Raw genomic sequence first — 27,882 nt, 5'->3', positions numbered from 1 at the left:
AAACCAATCAAATAGTTCGTAAGGAAATACTGTGTACATTGCACAATTTTAGTTTCCAGACTCCTGTGATTCTCTTCAATTTATAATGGCGGGAGGTTAGCTGTTGTATGCATGTGACAAAGTTCGCCGGGAAAATCACTTCCAGAATTTCAAGCTTTCCTTTCAATCTCATAAACAAAGCTATTTCTTCTTCCAAGATGGCTCCAACAGTAAAAGCAAACGATCCTGTAATAGATAACACAGGTAAGGCATCAATTGCAGTTCTGTGCCAATTTTATTCTGTCATGATCATACGGGAGAATATGGACACTTTGGAAAGGGGATAATCACTCGATCATAGCTAGGAATGTTCTGTTAAAGAAAATTAGGTTGAAAATTTGTCGTTGTGATTTCATCTAGAGACCTTTCAAAAAGTTCTAAGACTAAATAAATTGACACGGAAGGTTTTTCCTCTGCCGTGCTTTTTGGGTTTATAGCGAATGTTTGCGTTGCTTTTAATTTTAAAATGACATTCTTTTTTATATGCTAGATCTGGCTGCAGAGCTTGAAGCAACGTTAAAGAAAAGAATAATGATTCTCGATGGTGGAATGGGAACAATGATTCAAAGTTATCATTTAGAAGAAGAAGACTTTAGAGGTATATTCCAAACTGTATTCTAATCTAACGTAGTTGTGTGCTTTCGTATGTTGTGTAACGCACTGACATGACAGAGGTTTCGCAACTCGCGTTTTTCTCGATATACCCGGGTCCATATTTTAAAAACTAACCAAATTTTGTACAGTCTTGCAATTGTTTTTCAAACGCGTTTATTTAACTGCCTGAATATGTTCCTAATTTTTGTTTTTTTGAGTCTCTCGGAACTTTTCAGTCATCTGTTTATGTCACGCCACTGTGCGTGTGTTTAAAATTCAGTAAAACCACTTCACGTTTTACTACAAAACATCGTTGTTCGTTCTTTGCTGTAATGCTTTGCCACAAAATCGTAATGAGTCTGCACTGAATTGAAAAAATATATAATGGTCTACAATCTGGGACGAAAATTTGTGAATAAAATTGAGCTTGTTATAAATACACGATGTGCAAAGAATGAATTACATAATACACACTGAACACGAGAGTTCACAACGATCAAGTGTTCTTTTTATATGTTAATTTAAATGTCACACCAGAGGCGACAACGGTCAATGCATTCTGTTACAATTTTTAAATATCATGTTTATTGCATTTCATCACTTTTACATGTGTAACATGTTGCAAAATTAATTTTAAGCATTGTTTATTATTGTTACGATGTTTATTCTACACTCCACATAATTCTTTGGAGTGGCTTTCAATTGAGTGTCAAAAGTAATTTTGCACTTACTTTGGTTTTGCTTTGCTGTGCGCTGTGAGTGGTTGGCAAAGTTTACACCATTTTCTCAACCAGTGGGAACTCAGCCAAACCTAAACCAATCATGTCTTAATGCAAATTTAAATTAATTTTAATTTAAATTTGTTTCGTATGACGCATGCATTTGCAACTTTGCATCCATTTGTCCTCAATACTGACTTAAACTTTATTTAAGACTCTCAAATCGGCGCGCGCAAGTTACATCACGTATCAATTTGAATCAATTTAAATTTATTTATTAAATTTGTTTCGTATGATGCACGCGTTTTATTCAGTTGCAACATACCACTGATGAAGAGGCAGCAGCCTCAAATCATCTGGTATTTTATTTTATTTTATTTTATTTTATATTTTGCGCTAGAATACAAATTAACACTATTTTTATCCACCAAGTGCGCAACACAGTCTAAACAACATTTTGTTTCATTATGTCTTAATGTACGTGTTTTCCTGCTCTTGACACCAGTAACGTGTATTTGCTTTGAATTCTGATTGATCCATTTTGCTGCTTATGTCTGTTGTGATTGACCAAAGTACTTACTTTTGTTTTGGTTTTAAGACAATTGACCAAAAACTGCTCTATAATAAATTATTCATAACGACTATGTCCATTGATCTTTTATTGCAGGCGAGGAATTTAAAAATCATTCACACAATTTGAAAGGAAACAACGATTTCCTAAGTTTAACAAAACCACATATTATTGAAGAAATTCACAAGGTAGGATATGAGAACATGGTTTAATGTCCTTTGTTAATAGCTTTATATAATGTTTAAAACATGAGCAGCAGCGCATAAAACACGTGCTGCGAGTTTTTTGAACAGCTTCAAAAACATCCCTGGAAAAGCATGTGTCAAGAGATTTCATAAGAATGATGCTTTTGTGAATGTTGGAAATTAGCATATGAGAAAAACATTAAACACCGCATACTAATAAGGAGAAGGTTCTATCGGATATAAAACCACTGCACGTGATGTTTTATCGACCATTTGATAAGTCAATGGGCTTATGAATTATTAATGAGTTTTTGAAATCGATATTTTCCACATTATCCATGTTTTTACAATTTTTATTGCAGGGTTACCTGGAAGCTGGATCAGATTTTATTGAAACAAATACATTCAGTGGCACCAGTATTGCACAAGCCGATTATGGTACTGAGCACTTGGTGAGTAAGGAGAAAACAATTTTTGGATAATGCCTGTCCAGTGTTTTGATTAGCTAAGTAGCCATAGGATATGAGCCATTATACATTGTAACATGCCTGAAGTGTAGTGGCCATGAAATTGTCTTCTGCTCTAGCAATATTTCTTGATTATTTTCAATAAAACCATCATTCCACTCATACGAAGTCAGTTGTTAGATATATGATGATTACATATAGCCAACTTGGTGTTTCTTTTATTGGCTCAAAAGAAACTTAATATATTAAGCTTCAACAAACTGTATGCTCTCCGCTCATGTCTGCCTGTGAATCACCATTCCTGCGATCTAATGTCATTTAATTGAAAAATAGCAGTCAAGGATGGCCCACGTAATAAGAACAAACCCTTACTACATACATTTAAATCAGTTATGTTGCCTCCATGTTTGTCTTGGCAGTGTAATATTTCACATACTAACAATTTTCACATTGATTTTCACAGGAAGGGCTATTTCACCTGTCACTGATGTTATACTTCTTTTTCACATGGTATTTCACACGTATTCCTATGAAATACCTAGAGAAAATGGACTCCCACTGGACTTTTGTTTTGCACCCACCTCCCCCAGAAATTCGAGTTTAGCTCCTTACTTTGTTTCTAAAATTTTGGTCTCTGAGACCCACTCCCCAAGGAATTTCCAATGAACCTTCCTTGGGGTGGGTATGGATTTTTTTTCTGGAACTACAACATGTGAAAACCCTGTGAAATCCCTGACAGGTGAAAACTTGGAAAAGTGGCCAAAACTACTGTACGTGAACAGGGCCCACCAAACCACAAAATAGATGGTGGTCTCTGGCTGCACCCCCTTTCCCCTTTTCTCAACCTGAAAACATGGTGTCTTAATTGCATAGCCGCCCCTCTATCCAGCAGTAAAAAATGACAATGAGATTCAAACCTCACTTTCCTTGTATTGTCTAGCAATGCTGACTCTTGCTAGCTGAATATTTCTGTGTCAACTCAAATTTTAAAACCCATAAAATTTTGTCGATAATGTTCATGAGATAGGTGGTGTCTTTGGTAACCCCCCAACGCCAGACAAGGTGGGTCCTCTTTGAAGAAACTTGGTATGACCAGTTCCCTACCTGAAATTCATAATATGCATTTCACAAGGTTACTCCCAGTAGTGAATTGGATGCAAGAAGTTTTCTCACAGTTTATTCTTCTTCTTCTTAAACTAGGTTTACAGATTAAACAAGAGCTCTGCTGAAATTGCCAAAAAAGCTGCTATGGAAGTTGGAGAAGCCACAGGTAAACAATGGAATTTACAGCTACTAACATAACTCAAACAAGATGGAGTACAAGCAAGTTTTACAAAACTGTGCTAAACACTGTTGACGTGAAAAAGTGTTTAATTTGTTATTGATTTTTGATTTTTGAGAACTTTCTAATGGCTCGTGTGTTATCAAGCCTGGCTTGTCAAAATGCCCTTTCTGGGTACAACAGGTTTCTCAATTTTAGTATCCAGTCAAATGAAAAGCCATCAGAAATTAATAAATAAATAAACTTTTACTAGTGACCAGAGTGCAACATGCAATACTCTATTTATCAGTAAACCCTACATTGAACATTTTCCTTATCAAAAGCTGTTACTAGGTATTTTGGTTAAGGGAAAATTCCTGAGAACATCCTTGATTTAATTTATCTTAGTTTCGAGTTATTGCAAAACAACTTAATTAAAAGGTCGTATGCAATTGCTGTTTATTAAATGACTGGTTTTTTTGACTATTAGGTGTGAAGCGGTATGTAGCAGGTGCCATGGGGCCTACAAACAGAACACTGTCAATTTCACCAAGTGTGGAGAACCCAGGATACCGGAATATCAGTAAGACTTAAATACATTTAACAAATTGTCCATAGCGTATGGGCAACCTATTCCAAGATAGACACCCATGGAACCAAACTGAGTGCAAGACCTTTTCAAATAGTTATCAATGGTAAAAGTGATACTGGGAAGTGAGAAACGATAACGATAATGATAATGGTGATAATGATAATGGTGATGATGATGGTGATGATGATGATGATGATGATGATGATGATGATGATGATGATGATGATGATGATGATGATGATGATGATGACAGTCACACGTTTATCAAGAGGATATCAGTTTAGGATTACTGTTTCTTGTTTTACAGCATTTGATCAGCTGGTGGAGGCATATGCTGAACAAGCAAGAGGGCTTTTAGATGGTGGTTGTGATGTCCTCATGGTGGAGACAATATTTGACACTGCAAATGCAAAAGTGAGAAATGTTGTTTCTTTTTTTTTCATTATTAATTTTATTGAACTTAGACATAATACAGCATAACAAGATACAAATGTGAAATATAAATACAAATACATAATATAAAATCAAGCTTAAAACAAAGAATCACTGAGTAACAGAGTACGGTACCTACTCTACCTACGATACTTACACCACGGTACTTACACAGCTTACAGTACAATGCTTACTTGCACAACTTACAATACAATCTTATTAAATTATTGCTTAAAGGTATACATTTATAATGTTCTTAGTAAGTGTCTTCAGATTACAAAACAAAAGCTAAACAATTCGGTTACTTAACAGGTAGACTGGCATTACTTGCATCACTTACAATACAATCTTATTAACTATTGCTATAAAGGTATACAGTTACTAGTAGTAAATAAATATTAATTTTAGTTAATGCTGTGTTCTAGGTCTGCACTTTTATCAGTCTGAATTCCTAACTCAACTTTGCTTTCTTTTTTCATGTTCCAGGCAGCTTTGTTTGCAATTGACCAACTCTTTGAAACAGAGTATAAACCTGTTCCAATATTTGTAAGTAATGCCATCTTACAAATTCAACAATAAAAACAATTTGTCATAAGATTCTTTGTAATTTATTGCAGGGGTTGAGGGGGAGGGGGAAGGGGAGTTGGGCAACCACACCTAACATCACCAATGTTGAGTATGAAATGTACCGTATTGTTATTTACTACATGTAGTAATTTTGGTTTTGTCTGAAAGTTTACTGTAGTTGCTTTTCAGTTATGTTAATATACTTTTTGTTAAGAAGTAATGTATCCTATATGAATGTGAGTTGACCCTCTAAAATACTAATCTAAGCATTATTTCTAACCCCTTCTCCGCTGCGGAATTTCCTGGGCCTTTTAACCCCCCCTCCCCCCCCCCCCCCCAGCTCCACACCACTGGAATTTCCAATTCCCTTCATGGTGGGGTATGGAGATTTTCTGCAACAACACAATATTAAATATTAATTTATTGTAATTTAGTATTTTAGTTTTTTTATTTAAGAGTTTATAGTTTCTTTTCAAATATGTGGTAGTTTTGAATTATACAACAAGTATAAATTAATAAATAAATTAATAAATAAATAAATACTCAAGTTTGTAGCTGTACACTTTTAGCTCAGCAAGAAGAAACAGAAAACCACGTTTTGGTATGGAAAACAAGATAATGGTGTGATGTATTTTGTCTATCACAGATATCTGGTACTATTGTTGACAAGAGTGGCCGAACTCTCTCTGGTCAAACGACAGATGCTTTTGTTATCAGTGTTTCCCATTCAAAACCCTTCAGGTAGGTTTATATGGGGGACTTTTTGTCCAACCAACAATTCTGGAAATTCCAGACATGTATCATCTAATGGAAAATAAATTTGTGGAACATTTTTTTGGAAAATTTGGACAAGCCTGTATGTTGGAGCTTGTCCTATTTGTATGGAAATTTGGAAATGTTGTTCCATTTGCCACCTAGTATTTCAAAATTTTGGATAAAAGAGTTGCCAAACACATTCAATCAATTTTGAAATGCAAAATTCCCTTTTAATTATCCACCTTCCTCTCCAGAAGAAACATCTACAACAAGCCTCTGACTTTAAGCTAAGTTAAGCCCAGGGCTTGTGTTCAGAATTTTATGGTCATAGTTTGATTGTAACTACAAAAACAGCGTTTGGTTTCAAACATCTTCTTGATATCCTGCATTTTGATTCTATCTTAAATAGCATTGGGCTAAACTGTGCTTTAGGAGCCAACGAAATGCGGCCATTCATCGAAGCTGTGGGGCTCTGTACAACAACTTACGTGCTCTGTTACCCTAATGCAGGTAAAGATTAGAAGGGTTAAAACATTGTAAGATTGCTTTTGTTGTGGATTGAGGGATTTATTGGATTTATAATGAAGAGGCAATAATGAGGAAATCACATCTGTACTGCTTTCTTCAGGGGTGGGTACATGCTTCCCTAATACTATCAGGGACAGAGTGTGTAACTATGTTGTTTTGTACATGTTACAATGTTCCTACCAGAGGAGGATCTAAATCAGTTTGTAAATTTGTTCCCTTTAGGAGACGTGCTGGTACTATTAGTGTCCCCTATCCCATTCAGGGAAGAGGCACACTGAACATGATGTGCATTGTCGAGATCCATCTATCCATTTGTACCAATATTGTTCCCATCTAGAGAAGGGTGGTTAGCTACTTTTCTGATTGGTAAATAATGTATTCCTACATGTGAATTACAGTTGAACCTCTCCACAACGGCCACCTTGGGGACAGAAGAAAGTGGCCGTTGTGGAGAGGTGGCCGTTATGGGGAGGTAGGGGCGTAATATGACACCTTTTTTTTCGGGAAGTACAACATGTTTATTGTGCCAAGTTCATGCTTACTGTAGCCTATAATGGCAATCCAATCTTAAATAATATATACAGATAAAATACACAATAAAACGTAAATAATGTTTCGAATCAAAATGTTAACAAGACGAAACAAACAAGGTTCGCAACATTCGCTATATTATCGTAGACAATTTATGCTTACTGCGGCATATAAACGGAACACAATCAAAATACTTATATCATTAAAATGGATACAGAAATGTAATGTTCCGAAGACAAATGTCGATTACTGCATCAACTTATAAAAAAAGGTTTTTAAAAAAAAAGAGTTGTACTGGCCGTTGTCGAGAGGTTTTTTTGGCGCTTGGGGACGCACTTTAGTGGCCGTTGCCGTTGTAGAGAGGTGGCCGTTGTAGAGAGGTTTAAACAAGAGGTAATGTAAGGACTGTCCGCCGGGACAAAAAAAGGTGGCCGTTGTGGAGAGGTGGCCGTTAGTGGAGGTTCGACTGTATCACTTAACCTTGCTACCTGGAAATGGATGCTTCTTAATATGTTGTTGCAATGAGGGAAGGGATGTAGCCTGTTTTCATCACATGGGTGCAGTTTGCCTTTTCCCTGTCAGTTGAGTGATGTATTTAAACTATTCTTTTCTCATAGAGTGATACACATTTCAGTAGAGGATCTTACTGTGGTTACCAATAATATGCGACCTATCGCCTTCAAGAGACTCCGATAAAGTTGCGTTTTGGTGGACGTCAATCAAAGAAGAGCGGTTGAAATTATTTTGAATTCTGACAACAATTCAAGGCAACAGAACCAAGAAATTGACAGTTTTATCCGCTGGCAGATGGTAATCTTTATGAAAGTTGATTTCCAAGCCAGTTTATCTAAAAGAATGGGCATTGTTTAGATGAAGCCATATTTTTTGTGAAACATTTGAAATCGCTGCACGTAATAATTTTGCAAAATCAGTGATGCGTACAAGTGAGCAAATTATCACGTGCAGTGAACATTAAAATTTTTAATTAAAAAATACCTTTTATTTTCGCTTGATCTAGCTGGGAAATCAATTTAAATAAAATTTACCTTCTCTTAGCGAGGCAAAAATTCTTAGTTTCTTGCCGGGTTACCTTGAAATATTGTCAGAATTGAAAATAATTTCAAAGGTTTTTCTTTGATTGACGTCCACCAAAACACAACTTTATCAGTCTTTTGAAGGTGATAGGTCGCGTGTAATTGGTAACCGCTGTAATATATACCACAAAGACTACTACTGGGCAGCTTCACGGATTTTTAACAATTTCTTCATAAAAATATTGTTTTCAGGTCTTCCAAACACTTTTGGAGGTTACGATGAAACCCCAGAAATGACAGCAGAACAGTTGAAGGTAAAAATTCACTCTAGAAAACCTATTATTTTAATGAAAGAATTGATGAATGACAGACTATTGCAAATTAAAGAAAGCTCGCAAATACTCAGGTTTACAACATGTACATGTAGGTGATACATTCTAGGTATTTATAGGATATAGCAGCATTTCATTCATTGCTGAATCGTTAAAGCCAGTAATTGAAGATTTGCATCCACCATACCCTAATTAAGACCTGTGTCGTTTTTTGTTCATCACTGAGTGGTAGTCTTACAGCTTGATGATTTTCACATGTTGCAGAACTTTGCCAAGGATGGGCTGGTGAATCTTGTTGGTGGCTGCTGTGGGACAACTCCAGCTCACATCAAGTACGTCAGTTCCTCTGTCAGTTCCTCTTAGAGTGGTTGTCTTTTGTGCTTTCTGTGTCCAATCATTAGGCCCATTGCTGCTCTGACAGTTAAAATTTCAGGATTTAATGAAACCAATACCTGTAATGGAAGCTAGTAAATATACAGCAAAGTTCGAGGCTATGTAAGGGTGGGGGGTATGGATAAATTCAGTCTGGATATGTACATTGTATTTGTGCCTGATATCCAAGAGTTGATTATAGTTATGGCTACATTTCCTCTGTTTCAGGGCTATTGCCGATGCTGTCAGACCTTACAAGCCACGGCCAATACCTGAAGACCAGTATGCCAATGCAATGAATCTGTCAGGTTTGTTTTTCTTTGTACACTATGTTAGCCTTGATTAATATTTTTGTATGCTCATCAATTTTCAATGGATAGAACATTTTTCAGTTGAGTCTCAAGTGTTTCATGGTTATTCTGAAAATTATATATTAATATATTTCAGGTCTTGAGCCAGGGAGGATCACACCCGACACTTTGTTTGTGAACATTGGTGAGCGATGCAACGTGGCTGGATCCAGGAGATTTTGCAGGCTTATCAAGGAAGGGAAATTTGAGGTAAACAAACGATGTACAGGCTTGACATTTGGAGTCAAAACAGACACAAGAAAGAGGAAATTTTCACAAATAATGCATTCCCAAGAGTATGCATGTATATCAGTTTGTTGACACCATAAAGTTGAGTTTGGCACTCACCACAGACATTGACCTTGGACAACCAGACTGTCGGCATTCCAGCTAGATGTCACAAGTTGGTGCTGGAAATCCAATTTGTCTACTAGTGTAATCAATTTGAGCACAGACATCAATCGAAGTGTTAAATGCTACAGCTGTATGTGTTGCCAAAAGCAGAATTGAACTAAAAAAGAGACAAGATGCCTATACTGGCATACACGCGAGATGCTGGGGTTGATTCATTTATTCCAACTGTATGCATTGCCGATTGATAAAACTATCATTGCTAATGGAATATTTTGAGTTGCGAAGATCGCGTTACGTTGTTTCCCTTGTGTTACGGTACTGAGGATCTCACCGGAAATTTTGGAAAATCCATTACGATAACGTAAGCTTCTCAATGACCTCTTTTCTGTCTCCCATCGTGGCTCGGGACTGTCAAACAAAGCACGATTCCTTCGCCAGGAACTCTCCAATTTCCACCGTTTTAGATGTCGAGTGCTTCTTAGAAGTTATTCTTTCGACTTACCGCTTCAAAATGGTGAAATTTCCGTTTGAAAACGGCACACTTGAGTCCACAACATGTTAACAGTATGGCGCCAAAAATTTAATCCATTTTTAATAAAGATATCAAATGATGCGTTGAGGTCACACAGGTAGGGGTGAGTGGGTCCCCTCTCTCGCGATATAAGCGACAAGAATGGATTTTGATTGGCCTGCTTCTGTTGAAGACAATCAGAGCAATACATCCCTAGTAGGAGAGGGCAGAGTTTAATGAATAAATTAATGTGCCGATTTGTGGCTACCATGAAGAAAAAGAAAGCGTCCCACTTTTAGACACGGTATGCCCCCTCAGGGCATCCCGCGTAATAATTGTTTGCTGTGTTACAGTGCACTTCTGTTCTTCTACAATACATGTGTTTTAAAGTGTGTAAAGGAAATTGTGAGTTTCGTACTTCAATTTTGTGCTATAGTTTCTTAGGGAGCTGTTAAAATCCTGTTTGTACTTGCAGACGTGTGCTGAGCAGGAATTGATACTGTTTTATTATATGTACAGTGAGTTTACATTATTTCTAACTTTTGCACAGGAAGCTTTAGCTGTTGCCAAACTTCAAGTGGAAAATGGTGCACAAGTTCTTGATATCAACATGGATGAAGGCATGTTGGATGGAGTTGCAGCCATGGGCAAGTTTGTGAACCTGATTTCCGCAGAACCTGAAATTGCCAAGGTGTGTAACTGTACATGATAGTTGTTACAGTTTTTAAACTTCCTTGCCTTGGAGGTGTGCCACAAGGCAACTGTTTGTTGGCTCAAAAGTGAGTTGAAAGAGGTCAACCTACACTAGTTGAAATTTCATTTGCATATTGTAAAACTTGGGAAAATGTTTATTCTTGTGTGGAAAAATTCCAGTAGTTAACGAAAAAATTTATGACTAGTCCAAGTGCAAATTTGTTCCTTATTGTAATCACGAATGCATCCAATGCAACTTTGACAAGAAAAATGGTGGTTAAAAATGTCAGGAAGTACATCTAGTTTTCTGCCTGAAAGCTCTTTTCCAAAAGTAGACATTGAGCAAGGAGGGAGGAGATGTCTTTGAATTCCAAATTCAGTAAAATTGTCAAAGAACAGCAGTGCCCAGTACACTTGTCAGCTGGCAAACACCCAACAAACGACCCAGAAACAACAAATGGGTGACAGTTGGCCAACAGGCCAACAGTTTAACATAATCTGAAAAATTAATATTAGAAGTGTTGGCTGACGGTTAGTTAACTTTTGGTGACTTGCCGATTTATACCTGTCAGTGACTTGTCAGCAAGTTGTTGATGGGCTTTCTTTTTAATTCTGTTATTTTAAGGATTTGATGATGTTTACTGTATGCTTGCTAGCTCATAGCATTTGGAATTCCCCTCAAGTTTGTTAATGGTAATTGCTTTTTTGTTTTAACTCATAGGTGCCTCTTTGTATTGATTCGTCCAACTTTGCTGTCATAGAAGCTGGACTGAAGTGTACCCAAGGAAAATGCATTGTGAACAGCATCAGTTTAAAAAATGGCGAGGCTGACTTTCTAGAAAAAGCCAAGATAATTAAACGTTATGGAGCGGCTGTAGTAGTTATGGCTTTTGATGAAGAAGGACAGGTAACACATGAAATCATCCAAGCCAATTTTTTTATTAGTACACTGCAGGTTTGTTTCCTGAGGCCAATGCTCACTGGTTTCAACACAGATTTTCTCTTTGATGAACCAACCACCTTGTTTGAAGTGTAGTCAGTTTGCAAATGTAGGACTGGTGAGATGAGACATGTGTCAACCCCAACAAGTCGTACATGGTTATTGATTTGCAGGAATATATTATTAGGGGCCAGACAACACCTTGGCCATCATAGAATACAATGTAATAATAATTATTATTACATTGTGTTATAATTACATTATTAGTGAGGTTAATATTATGAATATACTTTAATGTAGCCAGCACGTGCTAGGCGTCGCATTACATTGTACGTTCGTTTACTGCCGTTCTAGTTCGATCGCTTCATCTGTTACCCTGCCCACCCTACCCTTAGCAGTTTGTTTTGTGTCCCAATACATGCATTACATTAAACTGCTCATTTGAGGCTGTCAAGAGATAGCCTGTGAGTGCACACACCTTTTGCGGCTTTTGTTTCACCTGCCATGCGAGAGCTGGTCGGGTATCTGAATTTACCACACATTTGCAAACTGCTAACAAATTTTTGCTGATGGATAGATGAATATTATCGGTTACAAAGTTCTTTGTTTGATGTTTAAGAAAGTTTTACAACATGGAACTTGAACATTGCTGGTCTAGTGTCTGAATTTACCACACATTTGCAAACAACAAAATTTTTGCATAGATATATGTTAAATGTTATGAAGATCGTTGTTTGATGTTTGAAAAAGTGTTAGAACATTGAACATGTTTCTCAATGTTGACTTAATTTGACAAAGGGTTAAATGTGGTCATTTCCCTCTAGGCTGCAGAATTAGAGGACAAGATAAAGATCTGCACTCGTTCATACAATCTGCTGGTAACCAAGGTAGATTTCAACCCCAACGATATCATATTCGACCCAAACATTCTCACAGTCGCCACAGGAATGGAAGAGCACAACAACTATGGAAAGTACTTCATTGAGGCAACACGAGCCATCAAGGTTAGAATAATGAGTGTTTTACAGTACCTTGTATGGATCAGGAGCACAGATCTATCTGGATTGTAGTATCATCAGAGTGTAAAGATTTGCAGCCCTTTTTTGTCATATTTATGGCATACCACATACAGTGTATATGTGCTGTTCTACAGATTAAGTGAGAGTGTCTTCTTTAAAAACTCTAACTTATGGACAAATTAAAAGTGATTTTTTGTCCTATTTGTTACATTGTGTGTAGCATCCACTCTGCAAGGAACATTTTTATCAATAAATAAATATTTCGTTTTGGCACTGTCAATTAAAACTTTTGTTCAGGAATGTACTTGATGTAACTGATTGATTCGAGAAAAAGCATAATAACAACTGAGTAAAAATATTGGGTACTCCAACTGGGGAACAGTGATATAATTTTAAAAAAGTGGGTAAAGCCAAGTACTAGTCACAAGTTGTTGTGCCTTGACATTGACAAAGTTGCAAACTGAAAAAAAAAAAAATGAGTCCATAATGCAGTGGAACCTCTCCTTACGGACACCTCTATTTTACAGACATGTCTCTATTACGGACAGTTTACTTGGACCCTGAAAGACCAAAATCCATATAAAACCTACTTCCATAAAACAGACACCTATAATACAGACACTTATTCCTGTCCTCTTGGTTTCCGTAATAAAGAGGTTCGTCTGTTCTAGATCTCTTCTATGCACCAGTTGTGAACTGAAATACATGTATACACTGAATGACTGGTGTATAATGTTGATTGTTTTCTCTGTTGTTGTTTTTAGCAAACTCTTCCCGGTGCGCGGGTCAGTGGTGGTCTGTCCAACTTTTCGTTCTCATTCAGGGGAATGGACACGATAAGAGAAGCGATGCACAGTGTCTTCCTCTACCATGCCATCAAGGTAAATTCAGCTGCTTTTTGTTTTGTTATAAAACGTCATGTAATTTTGTGAGTGTTCAGCTTCCATGCTGTTATTGTGCAATGGCAAGAAATTAATAAATTATATCTTAGTTCAAAGAGTGAACTAACATGTACCTCTCAGTCATTTGAACAGAAAGCTGTACAGGAAATAAACATATATAAAATATTATGTTTTATACATGCATATTTTTGATATGCTCAATAATTATTCTCAATAACAGCCTTGTCCTTTCCAGCTGCTGGATGCCAGTGGAAACCACAAAAAGTACTATAACTAGTAATACAATGTCATTAGGGATTAGGGAGTGCATTCGATGTCACCAGGCTCTCTCTCCTTTGCAAAGTTGGTGATAATGTCATTCGCGCCTGCAAAATCTGTGGGGGATGCCAGATACGTGTCCTAGGATCCATTCATTCAATCACATACATACAATCTTGAGCAGACTCCAATCTGCATTAGGAGTGCGTTCTTTCTGCGTCAAATGCATTTACAGAAATGTCAACTGTTATTCATTTTCCAGTATGCTTGGACTAACAGAGTTTATAGTCACCAAAATCTTGAGTTCTTGTTTTTCTTGTTGTTTTGAACATTTTACAGAATGTACATGTTTTATTTTCAGAGATTTAGAGCATTCCAATTGACATAAACACTTATTTTGTTTTCAGGCTGGTTTAGATATGGCCATAGTAAATGCTGGGAACCTTCCTGTGTATGATGACATTGAACCTAAACTCCTTCAGTTGTGCGAAGATTTGCTCTGGAACAGGGATCCCAACTGCACAGAGAAACTACTCCAGTACGCTCAGGTATGCCGCACTCAAACCAGCGACATTTTCTGGTGACTTCACAATCCTTGATCCTCCTTTTCAAATGAGGTATATAAAAATTGGGAGTTAAAGTACAGTCCCCCGCTCCAGTAACTGCAAAAGAAGTGGCACTAAGCCAGATATTGTCATAATTTTGGTAGAGGATGGATATAATGCCGACGATGCAGTTGTGCAGTGATGCAGTTTGACTTCCAAGTTTTTGAATCGCATCAAATGAATGTAATCCTCATGATCAGTTGATGTAAACTCTGTATATTTTGGACCATCGTTACCTACATGTATGTTTGTTTTTACCAGATTTTAAGCATTTTCCCACAGAGTGCACGAGCTTCCTTTTTTTCAATTTGTTTTTGGTTGCCTGTTGTTTATAGGGTTATTAAATTGGAATAAACACCTTAATGCTTTGGTGAAAGTACATGTATTAAAAAAATTGCCTATTTTAGTTTGCAATTCCTTTACATGTACAGTAAGCTGCTGTAACTGTAAGTTGGTAGCTGTCTGCGGTCCAAATTCTCCTCAGTGAACTAAGTTTTGCTAAGTGAAAATTAGGATCTTTTGTCTTGCATTTACAAGGGTGATTCATCTGAACATTGTATTCTTTTGTGAATTTCAAAGGGACTGGGAAAAGGTGCAAAGAAGCAAGTTGTTACAGATGAATGGAGAAATGGAACTGTGCAAGAAAGACTGGAGCATGCTTTGGTCAAGGTAAATTATGAATAACTTGTTGGTTTTCTTAATGTTCAGAGAAAATGGGTACTAGTACCTCTGTTCTGCCTTCTAGTAAAACCTCTGGACATGATATAACATGTATGTTGTTCAAGAATAAATCTGGTTTATGACATTAATGCTAAACTAGAATATGACTGGGTGGAAACCCAAATAAAGTGAACTAACAAATGCACTTGATCAATGATTGTGATTGTCAACTGTGTTAAAGGCTATTGTTTTCAACTTTAAATTAAGTTAACTTGTTAGTTAGTGGTGTGGTATTTTAATAACCAAAAGACACTTGCAAATAAACACCTTTCTTTGTTATGAATGAAACAATTTTTTTACTTTACAATCCAAATGTTCTTTCAATGTACTGTAACTTATTCTGTTGCTTTATTATGATGCAGAATAAAGTACAAACTCGATCTGTTTGAACATACTGTACAGTGCTCATGTTTACTTACCATTAATCATTGATTCTAACGTTGGATCGTCCAGGGAATTGACAAATACGTGGTAGAAGATACTGAGGAAGCACGGCAATGTTCAGAGAAATATCCTCGGCCATTGAACGTGATTGAAGGACCACTGATGAAGGTTGGTGTTCATGCAGTACTGTAGATTTGCTATTAAGTTTTAAATGCATTGCCCCCCTCACAACTCCCTGAAAATGACAATAAATTACAGTTTATTGTTTGGCTTTAAGGACCGTGCCTACTATTGTTACTGCGCATACGTTCTGCGCATCTCGAGATACTCGGGTTTCCTATGGGTGGTGCCTACTAATACAGGAATATTTTTGCGCGGTTTAAAACTATGCGGGGAAAGCAGAACTTAGCAAACGCTTTTGGTATCTCAAAAGAAAATTGGGGGTAACCATGCATTTTTCAGAGATAATTAAGCTTCAATTTAGGAAAAAATCCCATACATTACTTCATATTTTGGCGCTTTTTAGAGATATTATAGCTTAGTTATCTCTGAAAAATGCGAGGCTACCCCCAATTTTCGTTTTGGATTCCAATAGGCTTTCCTAAGATCTGCTTTCCTGCATAGTCATAAACCGCACAAAAGTACTTCGTTATTAGTAAGCACCGTCCTTAAATCTGCTTGATCTTGGGTATTAGCACAGTAGAGCATTACTTCAAAACAAGGCCATTCATCCAAATTTTATGAAGAAGTGGAAATGAAAACCAGATTATGTGTTTTTGGTATTGGCCTGATCCATTTGTCTTCTTTTTTTTTTGGGGGGGGGGGGGGGCGTTTCAAAGTATAAACAAACATTCCTTTTTACATCTAAAATTTTCAATTGTTTTGTAACATCACATTTTATCATTAGCGTTCTTTGACACTTGAAAACGTTTTTTAAAATTTGTCTCTCCTCAGGGTATGGGAATTGTTGGTGATCTGTTTGGTGCTGGAAAAATGTTTTTGCCACAGGTAATTTTAATTTGTCAGATTAGTTTAAGGTGGCCGAACACAGTTTTCCAGTATACAGGTGTTGGTAAACATTATTTGAAAACGACGTAGTTCTGAGTACTCGAAATTAGCCTGGTGCAAGATTAACTAAGAAGGAATAAATTTTGATACTTCTTGTTGAGCAAGGTGGCGTTGCCATGGCAACACAGCAAGCTATTAACCGTCCAAAAATAATGGTTTTCCTTAATTTTTAGAAAATGCACTCATTAGATTTTTTTCATTTTTTGTATCCAGAAAAACTCACAAAATACTGACATAGTGACGCTGCTTTCATGTAATTTTAACAGAGAGATCTCCTGTAAATGTTGCTTTTGCACTTTAATGTTTTTTGGAGATACCCTCTGTTAGATTTTGTGTTTTGTTTGTAGGTGAATTACACTATTAGGGAACTACTGTTGTGTCAAATTTTACAAAATCCTAACGAGCGGTTCCTTAGAAAAAGGGTTTTTTCCATTAAAAAAACCAGTCACAATTTTTTGGTCAAATGCGCATGCGTGGCTTTAAATTAGTTTTCTCAGCAAAGAAGAAAAGCCTGTAAAAAGGCCTAGCTCTTCGTGAACTCACTTTCTTTGTTCGGTGATAAATGAAGAAGGATTTGCAGATAAAAACTGAGTTATTTTAAGAGCAAAACTCACCTTTGTGATCCATTTAGTATAAAACCGAGGGATCGATAGTATTTGGTTACCACAACCCTAGCGCGCGCTCAATAGCATCAGAAACAGAATCTGTAAAGCGCGCGCAAACTGTGTTCGGCCACCTTAAGCGTTTTGTCACGACTGCCCTTCATTTTAACATGCCAGATACAAGTCAGAGACTAGTTGAAGTATGTTGTGATGCTGTTTGTTATGCTGTACAAGGTGGGTCTAAGTTTTAAGTCCATGGATGAAATCCTAAAGTGTGACCATTCAAATGAAAGCTACTGAGCAGTACTTTCCTGTGGTGCTGTTTATTATGCTGTACAAGGTGGGTCTAAGTTTTGAGTCTGTGGATGAAATCCCAAAGTGTGACCATTTAAATGAAAGCTACTGAGCAGTACTTTCCTGTGGTGCTGTGGTGCTGTTGTTTATTATGCTGTACAAGGCAGTGTTTACTTCTAAGACTGAAGGTGTAATCCTCTGTGGTCATTACGGTTTTCATTGTCTTGTCCTGTAAGTGGGATTTTTTTCACTTTGAACGACCGCCCTAACGTATCACTGTCACCAACAGGTCATTAAATCCGCTCGTGTGATGAAGAAGGCTGTGGGACATCTTATTCCTTTCATGGAGAAAGAACGAGAAGAAAGACTTGCCCAGATGCCCGAGTCTGTAGAAGATTCGCTTGCTGTGAGTCAACTCTAAAACTCTGAAGAAGAATGTATCTATGGCGTCGCACCACAGTATCTTTTAGACTTGATAAAAATCAATGATAGCTCGCGGTACCAGTTGAGATCACACCGGGGCATACTTCTAATGGACAATACCTATAGAACAAAAAAGACACTAGGGGATAGGGCGTTTGAAAATGTCGCGCCCAAAGTATGGAACTGACTCCCTTTGGAAATCAGACAATGCCAATCATTGAATACTTTTAAAGTTTGACTAAAGACACATCTTTTTAAATTAGCTTTTTATTAGTTCTCTTATTAACTCATATTTTAATTTTATTGTTTTTTTTTTTCCGGAGATCGTAAATTATTATTGTTGTTATTATTTAGATTAGCCATTCATTACTGTATATTAAGATTTTGTAATGCGCATTCGATCATATCTAGCATGTTAGACTGCGCAATATAAGGAATAAACATTAAGAAAGGCCGTGCCTTTCGAAATATTGGAATAATTTATTTCCCTAACGTGAAATCAGCCTTGGATTTTTTTTTTTTTGCAGTAACTGAATATATACTGTACCTTGCATTTTAGAGCCGTTACAATGGAACGATAGTATTGGCTACCGTCAAAGGAGACGTACATGACATCGGAAAAAACATCGTCGGAGTTGTTTTAGGCTGTAATAACTTCAGGTAAAAAATTCTTTCCTCTGCTGTGCTGTCACAGCACATGCATACTCCACGAAATTTCTTTTATTCTTTTACTACCCAAGCAATCTTTTGGACAGACGCCTCAACTTAAAAAAAAAAAAAAGCGAGAGTAAAGTGCACAGAGAAAATCATGCACGTTGGTTTTCTAACATTTAGAATCTGCAGGAAACATAGTGCGAAGAGTCGATTTTAAACATCAGTTGCCCTCTGTTAAGGAACTTGAGCACAAAATTTAGTTTCCCTTCCCAGAAATTATCCGAACTCTCGAGAAACGGACATTTAGAGGCTATTCTGATGATATATTTGATGTGAATTATTTAGAAGCTGTCCAACCTTTTCATTTTATGCTCCCAGGGAAACAAACGACCTTATTTTCCGAAATCATATCTTGCTTAAGAGTGGATAATCCTCTGAAACGTAAGCCTTGCAGGGCGCTGGTACGTGCAAGGGTTATTACAAGCTCGTAATTTCTCTTTGTCATTTGTTTGTAGAGTGATCGATCTTGGTGTAATGACTCCATGTGAGAAGATCCTCCAGACAGCAATCAATGAAAGAGCCGACATTATTGGGTTATCAGGATTAATTACACCATCACTGGATGAAATGATCCATGTCGCCAGAGAAATGGAAAGACAGGGCCTTAAAATCCCTCTGCTAATCGGAGGTGCTACAACTTCAAGGTAAGCATGACCCCCCTCCTACCCTCCCCACCTTCCAGACTTTCTCTAAGCCCTTTCCTCCCCTTTTCCGATATCCACGTGCCCGAAACGCGTGGTTTTTCGCGCCTCTCGTTTGTTTGTTTGTTTTTGTCCGCTCCACGAGGAAAAGGAATTTCTGAGTCTGGCCTGTGGGTAAGTCTACCCCACCCCACCCCTCCCTAAGTTACAGAAGATCTGTCACGTGGCATTTGTGTCGGTTGTCATGGCTTTTCGGATGATTCATTTTCACGTGAGAAACTCTTAAGACACTACGCTCAAAGAAGAGAGCGAAAATATCTTTTTCATAGCGTTTGCAGTAGAGAGATTAGAATTGCGTTTACGGAAAACGTGACATTCGTTTAATTTTCTTGAAAAAACATGTTTTCTTGAAAAATTGGTACATAGATGACAATACTGAAGTATAATTCTGGGCTTAGTTGCTCGAAGCATGGTTAGCGCTAACCATTGGTTAAGAGGTATTAAAACCTATAGGTTGTTATGGTATTTAACGGGTTAGCGCTAACCATGCTTCGAGCAACTGGGCCGTGGCCTTTGATGCTAACGCAAAGCAACTCAATTATACTGGGAAACTCAAAACAGCGAGCGGCAAATGTAGGATAAACATGGTCACGTGGTCATTTTTGCCGTTTGCCGTAAACGTAAGTCTAAATCTGTGTAATGTCCAAAGCGAGGAAAACAGGATGTTGGAAGCATCGTGCTTGACAAAAACCAGCAGTGGTCAAAACTAGAAATTTACAGATCGTTTAGTTTTGTGAATCTGATAAATGAAGTCTGCTCATTAAATACGTTGATGTCTTTTGCCTAAAGGAAAATCCGTTGTTGCGTTCTTAAAGAATCTCGTGCATTTTATTACAGGACACACACAGCTGTGAAGATCGCTCCACGTTACACCGAACCCACTGTACACGTGCTAGACGCCTCAAAGAGCGTTGTAGTGGTAAGAAATACTAGCAGTACCATTACTTTTGGTGTCGTGTTACACGAAGTGCCGTCAAAAATTGATACATGTGAAGTGTGGGCTATAAATGAGGCTTTAATTGTCAGTAATATGTTGTTGTTTTCTTCCAGTGCTCTGCCTTAATAGATGGAACGTCCAAGGAAGATTTTGTAGAAGAAATAAAAGAAGAGTACGAAGAAATTCGAGATGAACATTACGATTCGCTGAAAGTAAGGAGATTTCTACTCTCATGTTGTTGGTAGAAATATGGAATTCTTTTCTAATGTTTCTTATCCATTGTCCGATTTTCTTTGTTTCGGGAAAATTTTCGCGTTATGCTGAGAATTTAGTTCGTAAGGGTGTTATCAAATTGACTTTCTAAAGAGGCATGTAAAGCCGGCGATACACCTGGCGATTTTATACGCCGATCGCGGCGAATTTGATTGCCAGCGAAAATCGCAAGCGATTGTCGCCACCGATTGAGGCGGACACACCTGGCGTTTTTCGCCGATCGCGGCGATCGGCGTATAAAATCGCCAGGTGTGTCGCCGGCTTAAAGCAAAATCAAAGTTATCACATCTAGCCAATCAGAGCGTTTGCAAATAACCCAATGAACCAATTAGAACTCGGAAGCAAAAACGTGCAACCCATGCCAAGTGTGCGAAAACGTGCGTGAGCCGAGGCTGTGATTGGTTAGAGCATGTTGTAGGTGTGGTTGCTGTTTTTGTCGAACTAATTGTCTAATTACAAAGCTCAGTTAAAAACCAAGGGAAAACGTGATTTCGGCTGTCACTGAAGCGAAAACTACTCTTTGACATGCCCCTTCTTTTTGTTTGTTTTCTTTTCTTTTTTTTTTTTTTTCCATTATTTTAGTTTCAGTTTTGGACATTTATTCTGATTGTATTTCTGTTTGATCATAGGATCGAAAATATCTATCGCTGGAGAAAGCTCGTTTGAAGAAAGCGAATTTAGACTGGGTCGACTTCAAACCAGGTACGAACTGGTTTTGCTATTATCGTGTCTCACTGTTATGTCCAAAGATGCTACACACAATTGAAAGCTACTGAGTATTACTTTCCTGTGGTGCTGTTTATTATGCTGTTCAAAGTAGTTCCACCTATTGGGTCTGTGAATGAAATCTCAAAGTTTGACTTTTCAAATGAAAGCTACTGAGCAGTACTTTCCTGTGGTGCTGTTTATAACGCTGTTCAAAGTGGTTCAACCTTTTGAGTCTGTGGTGAAATCCTAAAGTGTGACCATTCAAATGAAAGCTACTGAGCAGTGCTTTCCTGTAGTGCTGTTTATTATGCTGTACAAGGTGCTTCTAACGTTTGAGTCTGTGGTGAAATCCTAAAGTATGACCATTCAAATAAAAGCTACTGAACAGTAATTTCTTGTGGTATTGGTTGTTCGTTAACGCTTAAAACTAAACATTGTATAAAATAATTGTCTTGTTTTTCAGTTCGCCCTTCGTTCTTGGGTGTTAAAGTGATAGATGACTGCGAAATCAGTGAACTCATTCCCTATATTGACTGGAAGCCTTTCTTTGACGTGTGGCAACTCAGAGGAAAATACCCTAACAGGGGGTACCCTAAGATCTTTCAGGATCAAACAGTTGGTGAGTACTACCGGACCCTTACAGCTAGTAGTATTCTACTTCTCTTCTGGGTAGGATTTTTAATGCATTAGGGTTACCCCCTGCATTTTGTTGCTGATACGCATTGATACATTTTGGGAAGGGGAGAAAATATGGCGCGACCTGTACTGTTTGTAACGTCTCATATGGTTGGTCGAGAGGACAAAAGAACGCACATCAGAACAATGCTCCCAGCCCTAAAAAAACAACGCACGTGCAGATTATAAGGGGTCCAGTGAAAATAGAGCTTTTGAAAGGTGCGGGTCTACTGGACAAATTGAAGTAAGTTTCTTGTCTAAGGAAACAAACACAGCAATACAGAGGGACCAACTCCCCCCCCATCCCGGGGGGACTCCCTATAATGGGCTATACGGGAAGGCTCAAAAGGGGTAACTTTTCTAGGCTGGAGGTATATGAAAGGGTAGGGATTTTATGAGTTGAAGGATAGAAAAGGGTTGGAAAACTGTCATTGAGGTATGGAAAATGGTCTGTCGAAGTATCTTGAACAAATCCAGCGAAAAGGAGATGCAAATTTTGTACGGTAGGTATGTGAAAGAGATAGCTAAACAATAATTAAACAAGTCAAACAGAGACCACCATCTTTCTGTAGTTTGGTGAATCCTGGCTGTGTACAAAAGTGCGCGGACTAACGTCCAGTAAACTCGTCCACTTGTCTTAGGCGCCGAAGCTAAGAAATTGTTTGGTGACGCTGAAAGCATGCTGAAGGAGATCATGGAGACGAAATCTCTACAGGCCACTGGAGTTGTCGCTTTCTTTCCTGCCAACAGTGTCGATGACGATATTCACGTGTTTGAAGAAGACAACGAACGGAAAGGTTCACCGAAGGCCGTGTTTTATGGCTTGAGACAACAGGTATGAAAGAAATGTGGGGACGCAGCACGTGCAAACTGTTAAACTTGAGCTGACTTTCATGTGTTTCTAAAGGCGATTAAAGAATGCTTTGTTTTATGGCTTTGTTAAATCGGTGTACTCTCTTCGCCACGGTCTTCGTAATATTCAAAGTGTCAGTACGGAGAAGACAACTCCACGAATCGTGCAGTATTTTGTGACGACACATTTGTTTTTTGCTTTCGCTAACTTGTTACAGGATTAAATATGGCTGTTTTCCACTTCTTTTTTTTACAGAAATAGTGTAGCAGAGACAAAAATCAAATGAGTCACGTGACAAAGTACTCCGCGATTCGTGGAGTATTTTTGTAGCGTGTTCCATAATCATCTCTGTACCGCCATTTTGTATATCGCGAAGACCCTGAGGACGAGATAGATTGTGAACTTGGGAAAACTGCGAAAAAAAAAGGAGGCATGCAACGCGTCCAAAGAAAGCAAACAAGTGAAAGTGAAACAACCTTTTATAACTGAAATAAAATGTGAAAAGCATACATTGTAATATTCTATTTTTCCTTCGCTAGGGTTTACTCCATAGTAATTCCTGTCTGTAAAATGTAATGCTATTTTCCAGAACTCCCGGTCCCTTTGTGTCCCAAGGAGATGTTTGACTGAAAGCATTGTGTCCTTTTTTTAAATTTTCAGGCCGAAAAGGAGCATGGTGTGGAGGACCCTTACTACAATCTGTCAGACTTTGTAGCTCCGCTGGACACAGGTGTCCAAGACTACATTGGAGGCTTCGCTGTTTCTGTGATGGGTGCCGAGGATATGGCAAAAAAGTATGTTCAAAAATAAAGTTGATGACCAGTCTTAGAATATGATATAAAGCCGTCCTGGTGCAGTATTAATCCTTTCAAGCCCAATCTATAGACGAGCAGGGATGGCGAAGTGATGATAGTACTAGTCTCCCACCAATGTGGCCCGGTTCGATTCCTGGACCCGGCGTCATATGTGGGTTGAGTTTGTTGTTGGTTCTAATCATTGCTCCGAGGGGTTTTTCTCCGGGTACTCCGGTTTTCCCCTCTCCTCAAAAAACAACATTTCCAAATTCCAATTCGATCGGTAATTCATAGCCTAGAAAATGACGTGTGTAATTCTAGCAACCCTGTTTAAAATGTATTATTTAGTTGTTAATAATAGCGACAGTCGTCTAATTTCCTCTTATGATATTACTCAAATGTACACTTCAGAACGAGAGGATGGAAGAAATGATCACGAAAGATTAAATTTTCTTGATATTTAAAAAACAAAGGAAGTAGTGGGAATTGTAACATTCAAAATTTATAAGTTCAACTTTACTTTTTCACCATCCTGTACTGGAGCCCGATGTTATGGTTAGTGTCCTAATCTTGGATGGATGTGCAAGTTAAAAAAAAACAAAAATCTTTTAAAATGCTTTGTTTCCTTTCACAGATTCGAAGACGAGATGGATGACTACAGTGTAATAATGGTGAAGGCTCTTGCCGATCGTTTGGCCGAGGTTCGTATTTAGTGGCATTCTCTTACTGTACTTGATACCGTCTCGGCTATCTCATTCTGTTCTGTAAGGTGTAGCGGTTTTCAAGTTTGTACATCTAGCCAATCGCCGAATGTAAATACACCAACGCGCCAATCGGAACTTTTCAGAGACGAGCAACCGGCGGCAAGCGCGAGAAACTTGAAACACCGGTCCTGGGCACCGTAAAACCTGCAACCGATGCAATTGACGGTGTCATACAACAATGCCAAGCGCGGGAAAACACAAATCGACTTCGTGGTACACTGATGCCCAGCGCGGGAAAACAGACCACGATGTCGTAAAACAATGCCAAGCGCGGGAAAACTCGCGTAAGCAAAGTCACGATGGGCTTTCAGTTAGGTTTTGCGTGAGATTGCCTGAAAATTCAGCAATGTTTGCTCTGATTGGTACGTGTATTTTGCAGATTTTTTTGGACCAGTCGCACAATTCTGGAAATGCTAAACTATACCGGACAAAATTACTTCTCACGCAAGTACGCGGAAAGTTCACGTACAAACTCCAGCTGTCCTCCTCACAGTTTTCCACAAAATATAGAAGTTAAAGAAAAATGTGTTTATTTTGTAACTTGGTATCGAGTCTAAATCCCACTTCTTAGAGTTTAGTTATCCATTGTCCCGATGGAACCCTTTAAGCTTTGTATACTTTTTTCATTGCTATTGCATTGACCCCTCGAGAAAAGTGTCGGTAGTTTAGCACATCGGATTGCAGCGTTAAAATCATCGCCATCTTCCTTTGTTGCAGGCTTTTGCTGAACAGCTTCACGAGCGTGTGCGCAAGGACTTGTGGGGCTACTGCAGCGATGAGATACTTGACGCTAAAGATTTACACAGAATCAAATATCAGGTGATTTAAGTTATCTCGTTACTAAAGGTAATATGTCATGTGTTTTTAGTAAAAATTTGAAAATCCAGACAACACTGTGCTATCAATGATAGCCCAGGAATAATGACCAAAAAATAAATTCAATCCTCAAAATCGGAGTCCTGTGAAAATTTCACCACATATGAGTCGCCCACAGGCCACAGGCCTACCATCCACTTTTTTGGGTCGTGGACTATGCATTTAAAATGGCTGTGTCGGCTATCAAATAAGCCTTAGTGAAAGCGATGCTAAGGCTTTTAAACTGTTTAAACAAGCAAAAACCGTAGATGATATTCGCAGGACGTTGTACTTTGTTGTTTTGAGGTTTTTGAAAGCGGTTTTACAAACTGGTTGAGTCACGCAGATTCAATATCGGCCGATTTTAAAAGTGAATCTCTTCTTTTTTTTGTAGGGTATTCGACCAGCCCCAGGCTACCCAAGTCAACCCGATCACACGGAGAAACTCACCATGTGGCAATTGATGGATTGCGAGAAACTCAGCGGAATCAAGTTAACAGAGTCTCTTGCCATGGATCCAGCCGCTTCCGTGTCAGCGATCTTCTTTGCTCATCCTAAAGCCGTTTACTTCTCTGTCGGAAAAATCTGTGAAGATCAGGTATGACATAACGCTATTTAGGTCGTCATCCAACTCCCTCTTCCAGTGGAAGGTAACGTTGCGTGACAGCATTGCGTGAAATAGCCTTCTTCGCAAGCGTTATAGACTGTTCACAGTGTTCTATTTTTCCGTGGGATTTTCCAGACTCGTACGCCTTGATCGAACTCTCGCCATCTTGGTTTGTAGAGGCGAGCGCAACCTGAGGACAGTCCTCGATAGTTTGAACACTCACCCCAGGTTGCGCTCGCCTTTACAAATCAAGATAGCGTACAAGTCTCGAAAATCCCACGGACAAATAGAGCACTGTGAACAGTCTACAAGCGTTACGTCACGAAGAGAAGAACACTACTGACGCACCTTTATGTTACTTGGCCACAGGAAAGTGCTTATTTTTGTATGAGTCAGGTTTGTTCGGTAAACGACGGTTTCTTAAGGGGGGAGGTTCTGGAATTGACGGAAGACGAAGGTGCCCATTACAAAAGTCCGATAATTTGCGGCGAATGATGGATGCCACGCCACTATAAGTCTACGATTGTTCTATGGAAGTTTTTCAATTAAGATGCTCTTCTTTGTCAAGGCGCCTTCCCCCGGCGAACTTCGCCAACTCTTGTTTTTATGCGACAAACTTCCACAGAATCTCAGGCACCGTCCACACTAATCCGGTTAAAATTGTATACACTATGATTTTCGCATCGTTTTCAACGTCCTTACTGAAACATCGGAGAGATTCAGAATTATGTTTACGGCAAACGGCAAACAGCCGTCACACGTTCAGCAAGGCTGGGCTGTTGAGAAAGTTGGCAAGAACAGTAGTAGTAGTAGTTCTGTGGCATCTTTTTCTCGCTGACAGTTTTCCAACTGAAGACGGTTGCGAACTGTTGTACAACGTTTTTTGTGATTTTAAGGGCCTGACTGAAAAGTTAATTTTTCCTTTTCTCTTTTCATTCAGGTTAAAGATTATGCTGAGCGGAAAGGAATGTCAGTTGAAGAAACCGAGAGGTGGCTGTCGCCAATCCTATCCTACGACAGAGACTAGACACATGAAGAGGAAATATTGTTAATTATATTTTATGCTCTACTCTTACGCAAAATCGCTTTCGATTCTCAAGCATACGCGCGACCGATTCCTAACAATCGTCTGATGTTTCTTGGTTGCACGTGATTGTTCTTCAAGTGCACGTGACCATAACAGTACACGTGCCTATGTGGATTTGTGTAAAATGTACATTGTGCAGAAAATGAAGTACAGTTCTCGCGTCATTTTAAAATCACTACATGTTGACTTGAGAAATGATATTTTACATATAGCAGAACCCACCCTGTGACACTGAACGCAATTTTCAGGACATGACCAGGAAAAGTTCACAACATTTATAAATGGAACTCGAGGTTGATCGAATGGTGAAACATGTCGTGGAAGGAAGACAACAAACAGACGAAGGAAGATATAGTTTATTTATATGTATCCATTTTGATATGTAAAACAAAATCGTTTTTAAAATGTAAACTCTGATTTCTGCGATGACTAACTTGTCAATCTTAATGTGACGAATTGAACACGGTATCGTGCAGTTGTTGCTACAGTTAGTGACCAACGTTCATTCGACCTCGGATTAGAATGGTATAGGAATCTATTTAAGCGGGACGAGAATTTCCCGAGAATTTTCCTGGTATACAAATAAAATATTTGGAAAAAAAACTTCACTTAAGCATCGAAACAGAACAAAATGCCATTAAAGATCATGAAACCAATTCGTACTACATTTCATTTGCTCAGTTTTTCACGACTATTCCGGCTGCCTGCATACACCGTGCGTATACCGCATCACCGCATTTTGTAGAATTTTATTTACAAACTGGGCAGTAAACGAATCTCTTACTTTGAGGCACCGCTTTGACCCTGGAAA

General features: G+C 38.4%; 1 protein-coding gene across 1 annotated transcript; it reads left to right on the top strand.

The window, feature by feature from the left end:
- Positions 1-79: 79 nt before the first annotated feature.
- On the top strand, positions 80-27,727 carry LOC146478517 (methionine synthase-like). Its single transcript, XM_085112099.1, has 35 exons — positions 80-243; positions 530-637; positions 2,020-2,111; positions 2,471-2,560; positions 3,776-3,845; positions 4,327-4,419; positions 4,736-4,842; positions 5,347-5,406; positions 6,074-6,168; positions 6,593-6,693; positions 8,529-8,590; positions 8,873-8,940; positions 9,209-9,288; positions 9,428-9,540; positions 10,746-10,886; positions 11,610-11,795; positions 12,653-12,832; positions 13,612-13,728; positions 14,415-14,555; positions 15,192-15,281; positions 15,786-15,884; positions 16,671-16,724; positions 17,970-18,086; positions 18,663-18,763; positions 19,273-19,461; positions 20,356-20,437; positions 20,569-20,667; positions 21,358-21,430; positions 21,900-22,055; positions 22,753-22,946; positions 23,625-23,758; positions 24,393-24,459; positions 25,240-25,341; positions 25,772-25,975; positions 26,925-27,727. Exons 1-35 carry the CDS (start codon positions 108-110, stop codon positions 27,009-27,011), a joined length of 3,888 nt encoding a protein of 1,295 aa, XP_084968225.1. The 5' UTR covers positions 80-107; the 3' UTR covers positions 27,012-27,727.
- The last annotated feature ends 155 nt before the right edge of the window (positions 27,728-27,882 follow it).

The sequence above is a fragment of the Pavona decussata genome, unplaced genomic scaffold (genome assembly GCF_977016875.1).
Source record: "Pavona decussata unplaced genomic scaffold, jaPavDecu1.1 SCAFFOLD_64, whole genome shotgun sequence".
Lineage (NCBI taxonomy): Eukaryota > Metazoa > Cnidaria > Anthozoa > Scleractinia > Agariciidae > Pavona > Pavona decussata.
This window is presented reverse-complemented; position numbering and strand designations above follow the sequence as displayed.

Bases quoted from the DNA above. Each gene is read 5' to 3' on its own strand.
- LOC146478517 (XM_085112099.1), top strand. From the start codon at position 108: ATGCATGTGACAAAGTTCGCCGGGAAAATCACTTCCAGAATTTCAAGC. The intron at 4,843-5,346 runs GTGAGAAATGTT...TTCATGTTCCAG, and splicing joins TTGACACTGCAAATGCAAAA to GCAGCTTTGTTTGCAATTGA. The intron at 19,462-20,355 runs GTAAGCATGACC...ATTTTATTACAG, and splicing joins GGAGGTGCTACAACTTCAAG to GACACACACAGCTGTGAAGA.